This window comes from Sceloporus occidentalis, unplaced genomic scaffold (genome assembly GCF_023333645.1).
Source record: "Sceloporus occidentalis isolate IW3139 unplaced genomic scaffold, rSceOcc1.0.p SCAF_3, whole genome shotgun sequence".
In the NCBI taxonomy this organism is placed as follows: Eukaryota; Metazoa; Chordata; class Lepidosauria; order Squamata; family Phrynosomatidae; genus Sceloporus; species Sceloporus occidentalis.
The window spans coordinates 87,395,798-87,411,444 of record NW_028316983.1 but is presented as its reverse complement, the minus strand read 5'-3'; the positions used below and the strand labels follow the sequence as shown (position 1 = coordinate 87,411,444).

Genomic DNA, 15,647 nt, shown 5'->3' with positions numbered 1-15,647 from the left:
ATGTACTCACAAGCAATCTTCAACTGTTTTGCTCTTGCTTGGGAAAGTTTAACTTGAGTTACCCAGACATTTTCATGAGTACATAAATCAACACACATACTTTCAAAAAGACATTTATTAAAATAACATGTGAAAATAAGATTTCTTCAGAAACAGTTACTATGCTATTTGGGAAGAAAAATGGAAGTAAAAATACAGTAAGTAAAATAAAAAATCTGATCTGGTTAATGTAGGAATAAATATAAGGACCAAGGAAATCTGTAGCTCATGGGTAAGGCACCTCATGGACCAATAGTTTTTGCTGCTGTTTCAAAGTAAGGCACCTTCTCCTTGTCTAGTCTATGAGCAGCCACTGTGCCCATGGCTGAAAATCCAAATCTCCCTATCCCTACAGCATGCAGAAACTTTATGATGGATTATGGCTATGACTATGACTGGACTTTCACTGATTTTGTCACCATTAACAATGGACAATACTTGCCATCTAAATGGCTTCCTCTCCATACCATATTTTTTTGGCCTGTCAGTTGCAAACTATTTTTGTACATGTAATAAATTTATATGAAGATTGTAACACCCAGAACCTCTTGAGAAAGCACCTAAAGATCACAATATGCAGGGTGGGCCTCCATAGCTGTCCACTCTATTATAATGATTTCCCTCGGGAACCTCTACTGCCCTTTTTGGTTACGAAGGCGGTTTACAGACCGCCATCTGGGACGTCTTTAGGACGTCCCAGTTTAAAAAAGGGGCGTCTCTTCTAGACGCCCTACTCCTGTTACGGACTCTGTCCGTAACAAATGGCGGCGGCCGTTCCACACGGCCGCCACCATTTTGACATCTTGGACGCCTAGCGTCCAGATGTGTCGCGTTGGAAGTGACGCCGCGAAAGCGTGCCTTGCGCTTTGCGGTGCCACTTCCAGGGCCCAGGAAGGAGCGCGATTTCCACGCTCCTTCCTCTTAGCGTCCGGGAGTCCCGCGGTTTAGAAGCTGCAGCTCCCGGACGCTGCAAGCGGCGCAGGCAGCAGACCGCCGCAATTCAGCGGTCTGTAACGCACCGAAGTAACATATAGACATACCTCTGTTAACAAAGCCTTTGAAAGTGAAGCATTGTACTACCAAGGATTTTTATGCCTGGCAACCCATCTCTCTAATATTCCTTATCCTCTGCCTAGCTGGGATTTTTAGAGCAACAGCACTGAGATGATGGTGACAGAGGAGTGGAGAAACAGACTTTCATGTTTAGGTTGCTGCAGCGTCTCTAATAAACAGTGCAATAATCAACACTTTCACTGGGAAAGAGAGAAATTCTACTCTAGTCAGTCTTATTGTATCCATATGTGCCTGCCTAGAACATGAAAGATAAACAGCATCTGCCTCCAGAATCACTTATTCTGCGTGTGTGAACAGCAGAACAAGATAAAAGTGGACATCAAATAAATCTGCTTCACCAATTCCCCCAAACCTGTGTAAAAAACCATAGATCTGAAAGTCTGGCCACCAAAATGGAAATAAGACATGTGGAGGCTGATGAAAGAAAAAAATCATCCCTGTATGCATTTTGGAAGAAGTCATTAAGAGGTGCCTGGTGTATTCAAAATGTTTTTGTTTTCCTTACAAGACTAACCTGACTTGGTTGTTACATTTCAAGTGTCTATGTTGTTACGTTTTGAACACAAAGTTTGTAAAAACATGTTGAAGTGCTCTTCTTTATTATAGGGTATCCCTATTCCTTACTTGTTATTTCTCCTTCTAGTATCAAAGGTTCTGTTAAAATAATGCCCAGGCACACATCCACTTCATTCATCTGTGCATACTATACAGACAGGGAGAACTGGACAAATAAACCTGCAAACAGAAGACAAGTTCAGAGACTTGTAATGTGCAGTATGGTGCTACCAATGATGGGTGGAGTGGAAGATGTCTGTGTGCACCACATACCTGAGCCCTTGAGTGTGTGTTAAAGGATAGTCTTTTGATCATGACAAGTAGCAGGAAAAACTAGCAATTTGGACCCTTAATCCAGCACCATAATTGTTTTAATAGAGTCTCTATTTAAACTAAGGCCCACCCGTGAATTAAGAGAAAGGATGGTTTGTAAAAGGGTATATTTAAATTAACATTAAAATGCCATCTATCAGAACTTTAACTAGCATTTGCCACTAGTGCTTTGAAGTGGCTTTAGGTTTTCGTCATTAACAGACACTTTACGAATGTGCAATGAATTAGCAGAACTATTAAAATACCATCTACTTTTATTAGCTTTACCCTTCAGCGTGGGTCAAAGGGTGATGACTTTGGGGTCAGGGAAAGAGAGAGTTTAACCAGGAGATTTCTAGGTCAACCAAAACCATACAAATCCACATGGGGTTCTGAAACACTGACAGATATGTATCTCCATCTGGCAAACAGAAAGGATTCTGTAAAGCTGCTGAGGGGAAACAGAACCAAGAAATGACCCTCACAAAAGATGCATGAAGAAGCTGTGCTTCATGAACAAGCATGTGTCCTTTCTGTGTATGCAACACCAGGCATTCACAAACTCACAGTTCATTATCACGTTTGAGAATTAATATGTTGGAGATCTATATTCACAGAAACTACATTCACAGCAACTGTACCAACAGTATGTCTGTGTGCTACACTCTCATTTTTAAGATGGAGCGTTTTCCAAATATACCTATACTTTAATGAAACCTTGGAGTTTATCGCACCGGGGATAAGACGTTCCCTGATGCGTTACAACGGGCACGAGTGGGGCTGCGCACGGAGTGTGATGGGAACCCGATGAAGCCCAGAACGCTAGTTTACCACACAGGGAACGCCGCCGCTGCTGAGCGTTCCCATCGGGTTCCCATCGGGTTCCAGGGGACGCCATTTCTGGGAACGCTTTGAAACATTGGGGAACGTTTTATCCCCGGTGCGATAAACTCTTATGTTGCTGAACTTTATATCAAGGCACAGCCTATTTAACTATGCCAGGATCCTGATCAATTCAGTTCCCTGGCCAACTCAGGCTCAAGGAAATCCTATACAGTGGTACCCCGGGTTACGAAATTAATTCGTTCCGCCGCCGCTTTCGTAACCCGGAAACTTTCGCTAGCCGAAATGCCCATAGGCGCTAATAGCGAAAGCCGCGATTCCGTGTGAAATCGCGCCGAAAAGCACCAAAATTTTTTTTCGTAACCCGAAATAACCTTCGTAACCCGGAAAAATGTTTTTAAATGGATTTTTTTCGTAACCCGGAAATTTCGTAAGGCGGCGCATTCGTATCCCGGGGTACCACTGTATATGGAGAAAATCATAGCTAATAACATGTTATTACCTTCAAAAAAGACTTTTGGAGAAATACAGACTTCTGGCATTGGGTTGCAGCAGCACATTTGATGTACACAATGCCACAAAGCCTTAGCTGGGAAAGAATGGGATTCTATTCTAACCAATCCTACGATAGGTGTATGTGCTTACCTACAACAGGCAAGGTAAATAGCAGCTGCCAGCAGAAACTCTATTTCTGTTCATTTATGCAAAGCTTATTTGACCTGATTGGTTCATTTCTCACATCAGCATTGTTAAGGTTGCTGAAACATATAGATTTATTTTTTTGTTGTTGGTGACTTGCTTTTATGTTGACTTGCTTCTTTTTTGTAGCATTGGAACCTATCTTTCCATGTTATTTTTGCCTCTGATACCAAATTTTCTGTGAAAGACATAATGCCCAGGAATGCATCATTAACTCTGGTATAACTGTATTTGTACGCAAGTAGCAGTTCTACCTCTCTCTTCTATCCTGCAGTGTTTTGTAACATGGGAGCATTCTGGGAACAGCAACTCCACATTGCTTTGGCATGACAAGCATACTGTGGCACTATCTTCCACCTAATGAAAAGCTTAAGAGATAAATGGATGGCTCTTTTAAAAATGTTTTTAAATTATTGTTTTTTGAGATTGTTTTTATATATACATTTCCATGTAAACTTAACATCTACAGGGTTGCTGAACTCCCATATAGCTACTATACAGCCATATATTGTAGCAGATATGTAGTAGCTACTGTAGGTCCACAATGCATCCATCAGACTTCCTTTAGAAAGGAATCACCTACTTTTACTGTTATTCTTATCATTATACTAGCCCAATTTAACTGAAAAAATGGCTAATAACTTAAAAGTAAAATCTGTTTCAGTATTAGATATTGTACTACATTTTCAATCTAGGCAATCAAGAATAATTTTTTTAAAAACTTGACTTCAGAAACCGTATTTAAATAGTTGGAATTTATAGGTAGATTAAAATCAAGTAGGTTACTTTTTAAATACCTATTGTAATTCCTTCTGGACATGAATGTCACATTCATAACATAAAGGCATTCAGCCAGAGCAGAGACAAATAATTATTGACAATATTAGTTCTGGCTCCTGCTCTGGTCAATTATCGAAAGAATGCACAGCTAGGAAAGATGTTTTACAATGTAACTACAAAAGAAATATGTAGGAATTTTTGGAGTCAGGGAAGAAATCCAAATTTGTCTGTGAAACGACAGCTTGGTTACAGCATTTTGCAAGAAAAAGTGATAGTAACATGAAATGTAAAAACCCAGCAGAATATTATCTAAATACTGGATTAAATGTTTAAACCTTCAGACAGATAAATTATAGACTTAAAATTCCACAGAAGATATTCTTAAGAAGATAAAGCCTATTTACATTTTTGCTGCTTCTAGGTATTTTTTTCCAAAACAAAGTGATATTTAAATCATCAATTCAATTCAAAAGAACATAACAGGATAATCAGATAAGTATTGATGTGACCTTCCCTACAATAAATTCTATCCCATTCCTAGAATGGGCTTTTTTTCCTTTTACCGGCCATGCTGGGTAAGATATTCTGGGAACTGTAACTTCCTCAGACTCTGGGCTAACATTCCAAGCACTGAAAACTACAGCCTGGTCCTTAAACCTACCACATAAAAGTAAAAACAAGCTACAGCATAATGTAGCACCTTAAAACACTAGGCTTGTGGATGAGAAGCAGAGGTTTAAATTTACAGTGAACCAGGATCCCTAATGGCAGTGCAGACATAAAACTTTAAGATGTGAATACAAGACAATAGAGGCCGTTTCACATTATGTGATTATGGTGCTTTGATTCTACTCTGTCCTTGCAATATAGTATAGAATACTGAGGTTTGGAGTTAAGAGAAGAGCGTTTAGAAAACTCATCCAAAGAGGCCGAGTGCCTTTGACCAAACTACAAATCCTGGGATTCCATAAGATGCAGCCACAGCAGTTAAAGTGGAATCATGGTGTCATAACTGTGACGTGTGAAAGGGAACTAGTTTTCCAACTCATGCATCATGGCTGTCATTTTCTATTTAGACTTTAGGTTAAATTCATTTTGTCCAAATTAGAGCAGACCCATTAAATAAACAGACCATATCAAGTCAATAATTACACATGTCCCATTGATTCAATGGGCATAGTTCAGCTGGGACTGAAAAGTGGATGTAACCAATATTTTCATCCCTTGATTTGAGTTGGTGTTTATTGACAGCACTGCAGGGTAGTTCTGGGCAGTTTCCAGGGTAAACAAATTGGTTTGCCCACAGATTACGTGGATTACAATTCCTATAACCTCCTATCCCAGCCATGGTAACTGGGTTTTGTGGGAGTTGTAGTACAACATATATAGAAACCGATAGGGTACATTCCCAAATGGTAACTCCTCAACCACTTCTGAAAAAATTATGAAATATAAGAAAGACAAATAAATTATACCCACCCAACACTTCCAGCATAGTCTCAGTCCAAATGAATACATTGGCAAATGATTCCTGAATACAGATGGACTTCTGCATCCACGGATTCTTTATCCATGGATTCAAATATTTTTTAAAATATATAAATTTCAAAAAACAACAACTTCATTTTGCCATTTTATATAAGGCACACCATTTTATTATGCCACTGTGTTTAACAGGGCTTGAACATCCACAGATTTTGGCGTCCATGGGAGGTCTGAGAACCAAATCCAGAAGATATCAAGGGTCCACTGTATATATTATACGCTATAATTCAGGGGGAAAAGGTGCAAATAGGTTTAGGACTGCAGTCAGACTCTCAAGTAAACTGTTTGGAACTGGGACATATGCTTTCTGGTATTAATTGACATGACACTGGTTTGCAGCATTAATTGCAATTTTCCCAATTTTCAGCATTCCTAGGCATTATTTGTGTAGAAGCCAACATGCATTTTAGAATACTGTACAAACAAAAACATAAGAAACACAGGGACTTGCCCATGATAACCTAGGTAAGATACAGAGATCCAGCAGTGTAGACACTGGTTCTTTCCCAAGCATATGGGGAAAAAGAGGCTCCAGCCCCTGACTTTACAGATTAAGTCTGATGGAATCTGCAACAACAACATATAGAGAGCCAGACATGCTTCATCCATGCCCGGAGCATTCTCTCTGGCTATATCCACACTGTAGAAATAATCCAGACTGACATCACTTTAATCTCCATGGCTCAATGCTATGGAATTCTGGGATTTGTAGTTTGTTGTGGCACGAGAGCTCTCAGAGAAAGCTAAATGTCTCACAAAATTACAACTCCCAGAATTCCACAGCATTGCATCATCCATGGCAATTAAAATGTTATCAAACTGGATTAATTCTGCACTGCTGTTGCAGTCTCTATCTTTTCAATTACTTCATCCAGCATATAGCAGTGGGATGCTGGTCTCCATACATGAGGACTACTTTCAACACCTCCCCATTATTGGTGACACTTGGGAAACTTGGGGCAAAACAGTTGTAATGAATAATAGTATACATGAAATGAAACATGTCTGAGTCCTTCAGATTCTCTCCACCTATCTCAAAGGGACAATTTACTAGGCTACTGGAAGAAGACAGGAATACAAGAATAATAATCAAATTATAGAATCCCAATGTAAATTATAATACTGTATAACTCTTAGTATTACTAGATTTGGACTAAAAAATAAACACCAAGTACCTATTTATGAAATAAGATTACCCTGAACGTAGGGCTGAGCAACAAAACCCTGAAAGGCAACATGCCCTACTGTCATCCCAAGGCTTTTACCTCCACCAAATTTAGAGTTGCAAAAATATGTTTTGCCTCAAAATGGCCAATAGCACACATCCTCCCAGCCACTGGGAGAAACATTACTGGGAATCTGGGTCCAAAACACATTGGAGAAATAATCCAGTTTGAGACTGCTTTACCTGCTCTGGCTAAGTGCTAGGGAATTCTTGGAACTGTAGTTTTGTGAGACATCTTAACCTTCTTTGTCAGAGGGCTCTGGTGCCAAAACAAACTACAATTCACAGGTTTGCTTAGCACTGAGCCAGGGCAGTTAAAACGATATTGAACCTGATTATTTCTGCAGTGTGTTTTATACCTCTATCTCATTATCACATGGCTTTGGCCTGTCTTCACAATTTTTAGGCTTTTTTCAAACAAGGAAGTAATAGGTCTTCCTTTTCCAGTCATATCCTATTTCTCTACCTTCATCTTGCTACTTTTTCCCAACTCAGTCAACCTTGATCAACTTTTCAACTGCCCACCCACCTACCCGTCCTTGAAAGACATGGAAGCATCTCTTCTTCCATTTCAATATGCCTAAACACAGAAAAAACAAATATAAGTTCTGAATGCTTCCCAAGGAACCTAATACAGTGGAGCCTCGGGTTACGAAATTAATTCGTTCCGCGGCCGCTTTCGTAACCCGAACGGCTTTCGCAAGCCGAATCCCCATAGCCGCTAATGGGGAAAAGCCGCGATTTGGTGTAAAATCGCGCCGAAAAGCACCAAAAGTTTTTTCGGGACCCGAAAAAACTTTCGTAACCCGGATCAATAATTTCCTATGGGTTTTTTTCGGGTCCCGAAAAATTCGTAACCCGGGTATTTCGTATCCCGAGGTTCCACTGTAGTAAGGCCAGGATTGACCTTAACAGCTTGACATTAAGGAGTTTGCAGCTGTTTGCAGCTCAGCTCCGACGTGAGTGCGGGTCCAATGATGCGAATTCACGGGATAACGTGCTGTGTTATCACACGCAATTCCTTTCTATGGGAGCTCCTTCTGTGGCGCTTCTGCAGTGATTCCAAAGTGACCCCTCATTTTGGCAAAATAGGTAACAAGCGAATTCACAGAAATCACTTCCAAACTCACTTCAATTTCACTCCGAATTGGTCTGGTGTGGAATGCAATTTTGCTTCTGCTCTGGTACACCACTGCAAACCCACCCGGGTTGCAAATTTCCCATAATGCAGCACTGCAATTTTCCCACATTTCCTGTCGGTGGTCCTTTCACTTTCAGGGCAACTCATTTTTTTGGAATATATATATGTGTGTGGGTGTGTATGTATGTGAATATACAGATATGTATATCTATCTATCTATCTATCTATCTATCTATCTATCTGTGTGTGTGTTGCTGAAATGGAAGGGAAAATAAAAAAGGGGGATGAAGAAGACACATAAATATTCACAAGGCAAATATTCAAGCAATCATGCAATTACGCGAAACAGGGAACAAGAACAGAAACGTACTAGGTCATGATGTGTTTAGACTCTCACTGAGCATGCACAAGGTTGCAGAGCTGAATCTCCGCTTTGCATGAATCCGCATCACGTGACTTGCCTTGGATTCGATTCCCCCTCGATTCGGAAGGGCAACGGAAGGGCAACCAGGTGTGATAAAACATTCACATTATAATGTGAATTTGCATAGCTGACCCAGGAGTCACCCTGGATCTGAGCTGCAAAAACCTCCATGTGATAAACACCATTAATGTTGCAATTGTGGATTTGAGGTTTTTGTTTTGTTTTGGGGTTTGGTTAAGTTAGGTTTTTCAATAAACCTTTGGGATATTCTTTGGGACTCCACCAATCAGCCTAAGATCTCGTCTGCACTGCAGAAATAATGCAGTTTGACAATATTTTAACTGCCATGACACAATGGTATGAAATCCTGGGATTTATAGTTTGTTGTGGCACCAGAGCTCTCTGACAGAGAAAACTCAATATATCACAAAACTACTAATCCCAGAATTCCATAGCACTGAGCCATGGCAGTTAAAGTGGTATCAAACTGCATTATTTCTGCAACACAGAAAATCAACATTTTGAACAACTCCCAGAATCCCCCAGCCAGGAAGAGGTGTAGGCCAAATTTTCCAAATTCTGCCAAACAGTGTCATCAAGTTCTGTAGAGAGAGTGTGTTGCAACAGACAACACATTGTGTGCGCATAAGATTTAACTTGGAACTGCTAAAAAGCTGTGAGATGTGGCCTAAATACCCTTAAAGGCACCAGATCCTATCTTATCTTGAAAGCTAAGCAGGGTCAGCCCTTGTTAGCACTTGGATGGGACACTACCAACAAATACCAGATGCTGTAGGCTCCATTTCAGAGGAAGGAAGTGGCAAAACCACCTCTGAGTATCCCTTGCCTAAAACAACCATGTGAAATGCATGGGGTTGCCATAAGTCAACAGATGACCTGAAAGCACTTACACACACATACCACACACACATAAAGCTGTGAAACCCTGGAAGTGATGGAGTAAACAATTAATGAAATGAGAGTATTTTGTTTATCAGATTCACATATCGACAATATTGTAAATGCTTCCAAAGCAACCAACCAACACATAAGGAGGTGCAGCAGAAGAAAGGGGTGTTCAAAAGTTCCTGCAGGAGATCAAGAAAAACAAATAGAAATAGGATGCGGCTGGAAAGGTGGAGGGAAACAGAGCTTTGTTCTGGTGCCACAACAAACTGCAGTTCCCAGATTTCCATAGCAGTGAACCACGGCAGCTAAAATGGTGTCAAACTGGATTATTTCTCCTGTGTGAATGCAGCCTCAGATTCTCATTTCAGGGGCTATTCATTTTAAGGCAGGAGGAAACTCAAGGACTACTCTGAACATGTGCATAGCATCTCCATCACCAAACAACTACAACCAACCAACCAAGGAAGTACGGCTGACACCAAAAGAAAGCCCTGCAACCCATTCATTTTGCAAATGAAAGCATGGGAGGATGCCAGCCAAATTAGGCAGACTCCATCCTGAAGGAGAAAGAAAAAGAGGGGCTGATAATACTGGAACTGGAGCTGCTGGAAGGAGGCTTCTCTGACAGAAGAAACCTGTTGCAACAAAGAGGTACCGTGGTCCAAAATGCACTGCAGAAATAATCCAGTTTGAGACCGCTTTAAGTGCCCTGACTCAATGCTAGGAAATTCTGGGGACTGTAGTTTTGTGAGATATTTAGCCTCTTCTGTCAGAGAGCTCTGGTACCAAAACAAACTACAATTCCCAGGACCCTCTAGCACCAAACCTGGGCAGTTAAAGCAGTCTCAAACTGGATTATTTCTGCAATGTGTTTTGGACTTGTGTCTCCTGCCTGAAGGTGAAAAAACTGCACTATACCAGGGTGCCCAGAGGGCATAACCACAAAGGAGGACAAGGCACCGCAAAATGGAAGGCGTACAAAAACGTGATTCCCAAACCATCAACAGGACTTACATGCATCTGTGTGAAAACCAAATGCATGTTCTACCCTCTTTCTCGCTTGGTCACCCTGCACTATGCTCATGCATTTTTTCTTTCTGCATGTGCTCAGAGGCACTTTGGAGTTTATCACACTGAGACTAATTTTGGCATTAAAGAGAGATTAAAGCACATTTAAAGCATCTCGAAAATAAAGCGAAAATGGTGAGTAATTGCCCAAGTGATTATCACACACAATTGCACAAATAAAGTGGTATCGGAAATGCATTGTTGCTGAAAACCCAAAAGTAAAAAGATGGTCATTAATGCTTCTTTGTGACCACTTTAATGGCGGGTTTTGTGCGATGTTGTGTGAAATTGTTTTGCGTAATTGCACGATTTTTCAGGAATATTCACAGGATAAACTCCTGCTCACCTTTGTGTGATAAACTTCTTTCTCCTCTTTACGTGTGGCATAGAAGTTTGAGTGCTGGACTAAGACTCTGGAGACCTGGGTTCAAATCCCCATGGAAACCCACATGGGCAAGTCACACTCTCTCAGCCTCAGAAGATGGCCATGGCAAACCCACTCAGAAGCCAAGAAAACCCCCATATTAGGTTCTTTGCCATAAGTCTGGAAAGACATCTTTCTTGGGGAGTGGGAAAGAGTGACCCTCAGGGAAGCGACCCCAGCAGAGTTCCTCAGAAGCGCCTCAGAAGTTTCCTCAACTTTGGTTCTCTCAGCTTCCTCACAGGGTTGGGATAAAAGCACCCTCCGACTCTCCCCTCCTTCAGAGGTGACCAGGCGGTCCTCACCGCCAAGGAGGACCAGGCACCACAAAAGGGAGGACCTCTATGAAAAAGGGAGGACGGGACCCAAGGAAATACACATTCATGCTCCTCAGTCATGCTCCTCCAAAGGGGAAGACATTTTGGAATCCCTCCTGGACAGGAGGGTGCAGTGATGGAGGACAGGTCCTGGAAAAGGAGGACCCTCTGGTCAGCCTGCTCCTTGACGATCCTCTCAGCCGTGAAAGTGAAGACAGAAGGGGCATGAGAGGGAGAGGAGGGGACAAGGCCAAGGGGCCAGAGGGGTCCTCCTCACCGTCCAGGAGGGAGAGGCACCGCAAAATGGAGGACCTTCCAGGAAAATGGAGGACAAAGCGGTCAAGACCCAGGAAAAGCTACAAAGCACTCCCATAAATGTAATTTCATGCTCCTTAGTCCTGCTCCCAATGGAGGGCACTTGGGAATTCCTCCTGGACAGGAGGGGATGAAATGGAGGACGCGTCCTAGAAAAGGAGGACGCGTGGTCCTCCCCTGCACAAGGGGGCCTGTCAAGAGGAGACTCCGGAGGCCAGCCACTCCTCAGCCCCCAGACCCAAATGTTGTCCATGTACTGTGACCAGGGATCCCCCCCCACCAAGGAGGACCAGGCGCCACAAATGGAGGACACTGAGAAAAACGGAGGACATGAGCAAAAGAAAAGCTAAACCAAAGCCACTCCGAGTCCTGCTGCAAAGAGAATCCAAACAGGCGGAGGGGGCCAGGGAAGGCTGCGGGGGCGTCCGGGGAGGGAAAGGAGGACTGGCCTGGCTGCCTTACCTGGGGCTCCCGCCAAGCCCCGCGCCTCCAGCAGCAGCAGCAGAAGCAGCAGCCGCCCCTGGAGCAGCTGGGGCAGCGAAGGGCCCCGGCGCCGCATGCCTCCGGCTCCTCCACCATCCAGGGCTCCGGAGGCACAAGGGCTCCCCTGGGCTCCCCAATGGCCTCGGGGCTCCGGAGCGGGACTCAGGGCGCCTGCCCTGCTTCTCTTCGCCCTCCACGAGCGCGCTCTCGGGCTCCTCGCCGCCTGCCTGCCTGCCTGCCTGCCTTCCTGGCTCGCTCCCTTCTTCTCTCTTGCCCCGAACTCTCTCTCTCTCCTCCAGACTCTCATCCCGGAGCCAGAGCCAGGCATCCCCAAAAGGACGCCCTCCTTGGCTCGCCAGCGCCCCCTGCCAGGCCCCAGAGGGAACGGCCGCCACCTTCCCTTCCTCCTCCATCAGACCCTGTCCCCTCTCGCCTCCCTTCCTCCTCCTCCTCCTCTCCTCCTCTTCCATCCAGGGACACTTTCTCTTCCTGCTCTTCCCCTTCATCTATGTCCACCCTCCTCTTCCTGCTCTTCCTCCTTCATCCAGGTCCACCTTCCTCTTCCCCCTTTTCCTCCTCTTCTTCTTCCATCCATTTCCACCCTCCTCTTCCTGCTCTTCCTCTTCCATCCAGGTCCTCCTTCCTTTCATTTTTCCATCCAGGTCCTTCCTCCTCTTCCTGCTTTTCCTCTCCCACCCCGGTCCATCTTCCTCTTCCTCCTCCTCTTCCATCCAGGTTGACTTTCCTCTTCCTGATCTTCTTGCTCATCCTCTTCCATCTATTTCCACCCTCCTCTTCCTGTTCTTCCTCTTTCACCCAGGTCCACCCTCCTCTTCCCCCTTTTCCTCCTCTTCTTCTTCCATCCATTTCCACCCTCCTCTTCCTGCTCCTCCTCTTCTTCCTCTCCCACCCAGCTCCACCTTCCTCTTCCTCCCCTTCCTTTTTCTATCCAGGTCCATCTTCCTCTTCCTCCTCCATCCCCTTACTGTCCCATCCTCCCATATAGACATGATGATGGAATCATCATTGATTTTGTCATTTAGATCGGCCAAATTACTATGTTTTCTTCCTTAAAAAGCAATATATTACATTCCATTTCTTAACAACTATATTTTTCCATGTTACTGTGTGCCTTGCCAAATTTACATTTCTTGGAAATTTCCAGCTCCATTCCTATTGTCGAATTCATTATTTTATCTCTACAATTAATTGTAATACCAGTTTGGAAACAGACAATTGTTTTAGAGGTGAGTGGAACTGTGCATTTCTTTTAAAATCCCATTAATTTTCTTTTCTTCTTTCTTTCTTTCTTTCTTTCTTTCTTTCCTTCCTTCCCTTCCTTCCTTCTTCTTTTTTAACTCAGGGGGAGGGAAGGAGGATGATATGTGTTGTTTGGTGGTTTGTTTTGTGTATATATGTAATGTCTGTGTCTATGTGTTTAATTATTGAGTAAAATAAATATATTTTCTTGTTAAAATCCCATTAAAAAGTATGGTTTCAAGAAACAGAGACAAGGTGAAGGAAGTCAGTGCCTGTTGAGGAATATGCCAAGGGCTCTTGTAGCACCTTTGAGACTAGAGGAAAGAAAGAAATTGGTAGCATGAGACCTCATCTCACTTTCTCAGGTGCATGAGCTTTCATAGACTTGAACCTACTTCTTCAGGTGCATGAGCTTTCATAGACTTGAACCTATTCTTCAGATGCAGGAGCTGTCATAGACCTGAATCTGTTTCTCATATAATTGACCCTAGTTTCTCAGAAGCATAATCTTTTGTAAACTTGAGCCTGTTTCTCATTGGAGTTTATCACACAACAGAAATTGGAAGTATAATCCAGTGTCATCCCGAACACAATCATGTGTATTCATGTTATTGCACTAAAGGTTACCACACGCGATCGCTGGCAGTCCGAACGCACTCCGAACACAATCATGCGTCAATCCACAGTTAATAAATTCTGTGAACTAGAGAAGTCACCAACCCTGTTCCTAGGCAACTTTGCACTCAGTGCGCTGTTGTTTGGTGTGATGTACATGTCTCCTTTAGTCCTGTTCTCCCCCAATCTGGAAGGGGGGGTTCCCATGAAGCCACGCTGCAATTCCACTTCAATTTTGCTTCCACTTGTCCTTCAGCATTGCTGGGGGGGGGGGGGGGGGCTGCTGCCTGCTAATTAAGAGGCATGGACCCGGAGCTATTGGGTAACCATTATATTCATGTTTTAACATGACAAGAGTGAATAAATGCCCATTTTAATGTGAAAAGAGCATGTTCTTTCAACCATTCTTCCCGCCCCCCCCCCCCCAACCTCTTTTGTAAATTGTGGGGTTCCTTGGTTCCTCTCTCTCACTTGCCTAAATATGCTATGCTCCAGTCATCTGCAGTCTTACTTATCATGTGCAAGGGTGCCAATTCGCAATTAAGAACCCACCGATGTGATGGCTTACTTTGCACAGAATCTGGATCACGTTCGGGGAGGCCACTACAGCGAATTTAAGGTGTGATCAGTAATCACATAATTGCAGGAATTTTCGAATTGACCTCATTATCTTCTCTTTCAAAATTGAGAGCCTCCCATCCCATGTGATATCCTCCTTAGTCTTCAGTCTACTTTCTCAGATGCATGAGCTTTCGTAGACTTGAGCCTACTTAGTCAGAATCATGTTCACATGCATCTGAGAGTTTCTCTCAAATAGAGAATACAGTGGACCCTCCACATACACTGGGCCAAAAGTGGAAAAACTGCAAATAAACACTTTTTTTACCTGAGAGTACACCTCTCAAGGAATCTCTAGGCCCCCCAGGGCAACTGTGTGGACAGCATCTGGGGAAGCTGACCATAGAATTATGCTGGAGGATCTACACATGCCTAGAAGAGTGTTCTCTCTAGGAATCTCTAGTTCTTCCAGCACTACTTTTGGTAGAAGTTGACCACAGAGTTGTACTGGAGGACCTAGAGATTCCTGGACAGAACATACTAATGAAATCCATAAAAGCAAAACCAGTCTTATCATGTATTGTAGAAAATGTCCAGATTCCTTGCAAAATTTAATTTCAGTGCAGTCCTTGAGGGAAGACACATTCCAGTAGTTGATAGAGCAGAGGGGTGGGACCAAAAAGACCACTATATTCTTATTTAAAGTTCTTATTGCATGTTTGTTAGGTGACTTCAGATCTAGTCCATCTAATGGTGACCCTATCCTAGAGTTTTCTTGACAAGATTTGTTCAGAGGGGGCTCGCCATTGCTTTCCTGCAAGGCTGACAGAGTCTGACTTGTGCAAAGTCACCCAGTGGGTTTCCATGGCTAAGTGGAGATTCAAACCCTGGTCTCTCAAGTGCCTTTCCTATGAAATGAACTAACAGTATGATTGAATGCTGCCCTATATGCACATTACTGGTATTTTCCTTTTTTTTTTTTTTCAGTTACTGTGTTATCTGTCTGTAACATTTGAAACATTTGGTCTTGTGGAAGTAATATACTCATGTATAAGTCTACAAAT

The 15,647-nt window shown here is 43.1% G+C and overlaps 1 protein-coding gene across 2 annotated transcripts in view; it reads right to left on the bottom strand.

Moving 5' to 3' along the window:
• The window catches only part of ROR1 (ROR family WNT receptor 1), a 262,338-nt gene extending 249,890 nt beyond the window's left edge, over nucleotides 1-12,448 (bottom strand). For both annotated transcript variants that reach the window (XM_089515338.1, XM_089515339.1), the window contains exon 1: nucleotides 12,130-12,448. In XM_089515338.1, coding sequence (XP_089371464.1) covers nucleotides 12,130-12,226 — 97 coding nt within the window. In that variant the 5' untranslated portion in view covers nucleotides 12,227-12,448. The remainder of the gene's footprint in view (nucleotides 1-12,129) is intronic.
• Nucleotides 12,449-15,647: the final 3,199 nt, after the last annotated feature.